The sequence below is a fragment of the Cariama cristata genome, unplaced genomic scaffold (assembly GCF_000690535.1).
Source record: "Cariama cristata isolate BGI_N322 unplaced genomic scaffold, ASM69053v1 scaffold13446, whole genome shotgun sequence".
NCBI classification, from domain to species: domain Eukaryota; kingdom Metazoa; phylum Chordata; class Aves; order Cariamiformes; family Cariamidae; genus Cariama; species Cariama cristata.
The window spans coordinates 90,671-92,262 of NW_009621683.1; the positions used below are offsets into that span (position 1 = coordinate 90,671).

The following is a 1,592-nucleotide window of genomic DNA, read 5'->3' on the forward strand; positions in this document are numbered from 1 at the left end:
AATTCATTCAAGCTCTGAGTAATGATAAGACGTTTGTGACAGTTTAAAAAATTTTAACTAGAAATCAGTGAATTCTCTATTTGGAAAAAGCTTCAGGCCTGGCTGATTTTCCTAGTTAGCTCACAAAGAAAATGTTGTGTGTCCAGAAAAGATTTATGCTCACCTGAAAGCACACAAGGAGCAACTGATTTCTATTCTGATCCCACAACAGTGTGTCCTAACATGAGCAACAAGTGGAGAGACATTGGATGAATATTCTGAATTCTGTATCACATAAGGAACACCAGGTAAGAGCATAAAGTGGTCCCTTCCAGACAGGCATATGACAACTAGGGAAAAGGAGAAAGTTGACTTGAAATAATCTAGAAAGACTCAAAATATAAAAGTTTATTTAGCTACAATATTAAAAAGTACAATATAAAGATATAAAATGTAGAAATACCATAACTAATTCACATGCTAAAAGGATCAATTGATCGGCCGTAAGGAGGAGACTTCATGAAATTTACAGACATCTTAGCCAAAAAGGCTATTTCATCAAGTTTCAGACTTGAAATATCGAACAACCATTGCAGAGAACTTGCTCTCCCACATCACCATAACTAGGAAAAAAAAAAAGAAGAAAACCAAAAGAAAGTCAGTGTCTACTGCTTCTGGAACATAACAAAATGCCATCCTATTCCACTATCAACTGTAACCATGGCACTCCAACACAGCACACTCAATAATTCTTTATATCACAGAACTGCTAACAATGACAGCAAAAACTTAAGATTACTCCTTGGGAGCACATTCATTCATCACTGGCCAGTACACTATATTGCTGGCAGGAAACCAAGAGGAACTTTTGCCTCCTAGAACATTTAAATGAGAAGCTAAACTAGACTTGCACGAAGACTGATCGGACTGCTTCACATAGGCATTTTATTTTCCATGTTTCAGACAGTTCTACTGCTGTTAAAGCAACATGAGAAGAGTTCAGGTCCTTTATGTGGATGAGCTAGATACCTGTTGGGTCTTTATATGCTACAGCCAATTTTCAGGGCATATATAATTAAAATAAGCTTAAAAATTCAAAAGGCACTTACTCAATAGTGGAGCACAAAGAACATGTAACTGTGTTACAGCTGCTGCAGAGCCTGCTGCAGTTCTGGCAGACAAACTGGTCGCACTGTGTACATGCTTCCTTGACATCAGCAGTTCTCACGCACGATGAGCAGGCTTTGGAAACTCCCACGGGTGGAGCTGCTTGGAAAAGATGCAGTTAAGAAGAGTTGTACTTTACAGCAAATCAGAGAAAGCACCTGGAAGTTCTGAGAACTGCAGAGGGTGGTATCTCCGCTCAGCATTACAGCTACAGGTGGCAGCACGTTGCAGAACACACTCGCAGGCACCAGCACAGGGCTCACTGCCTACAACTTCCATGGTTCTTTTCCTGCTCAGTGACAAGACCACTAAGAGATTCTGAAGCGGACCATACGCGCAACAGTTTATAAATCCGTCAGTGAAGCTCCAATCTAACACCTCCTTTAAAGAAGGATAATAAAGAAGAACTACGGAGGGACACCCCCCACCCCTCAAGGTGTACCAGG

The 1,592-nt window shown here is 40.5% G+C and overlaps 1 protein-coding gene across 1 annotated transcript; it reads right to left on the minus strand.

Moving 5' to 3' along the window:
• Positions 1 to 371: 371 nt before the first annotated feature.
• On the minus strand, positions 372 to 1,245 carry SIVA1 (SIVA1, apoptosis-inducing factor; the record flags this gene model as incomplete). The annotated part of the gene is made up of 2 exons (XM_009702075.1): positions 372 to 602; positions 1,089 to 1,245. Coding segments are annotated over 2 exons (215 nt in total), but the record flags the coding sequence as incomplete, so codon positions are not given.
• Between the last annotated feature and the right edge of the window lie 347 nt (positions 1,246 to 1,592).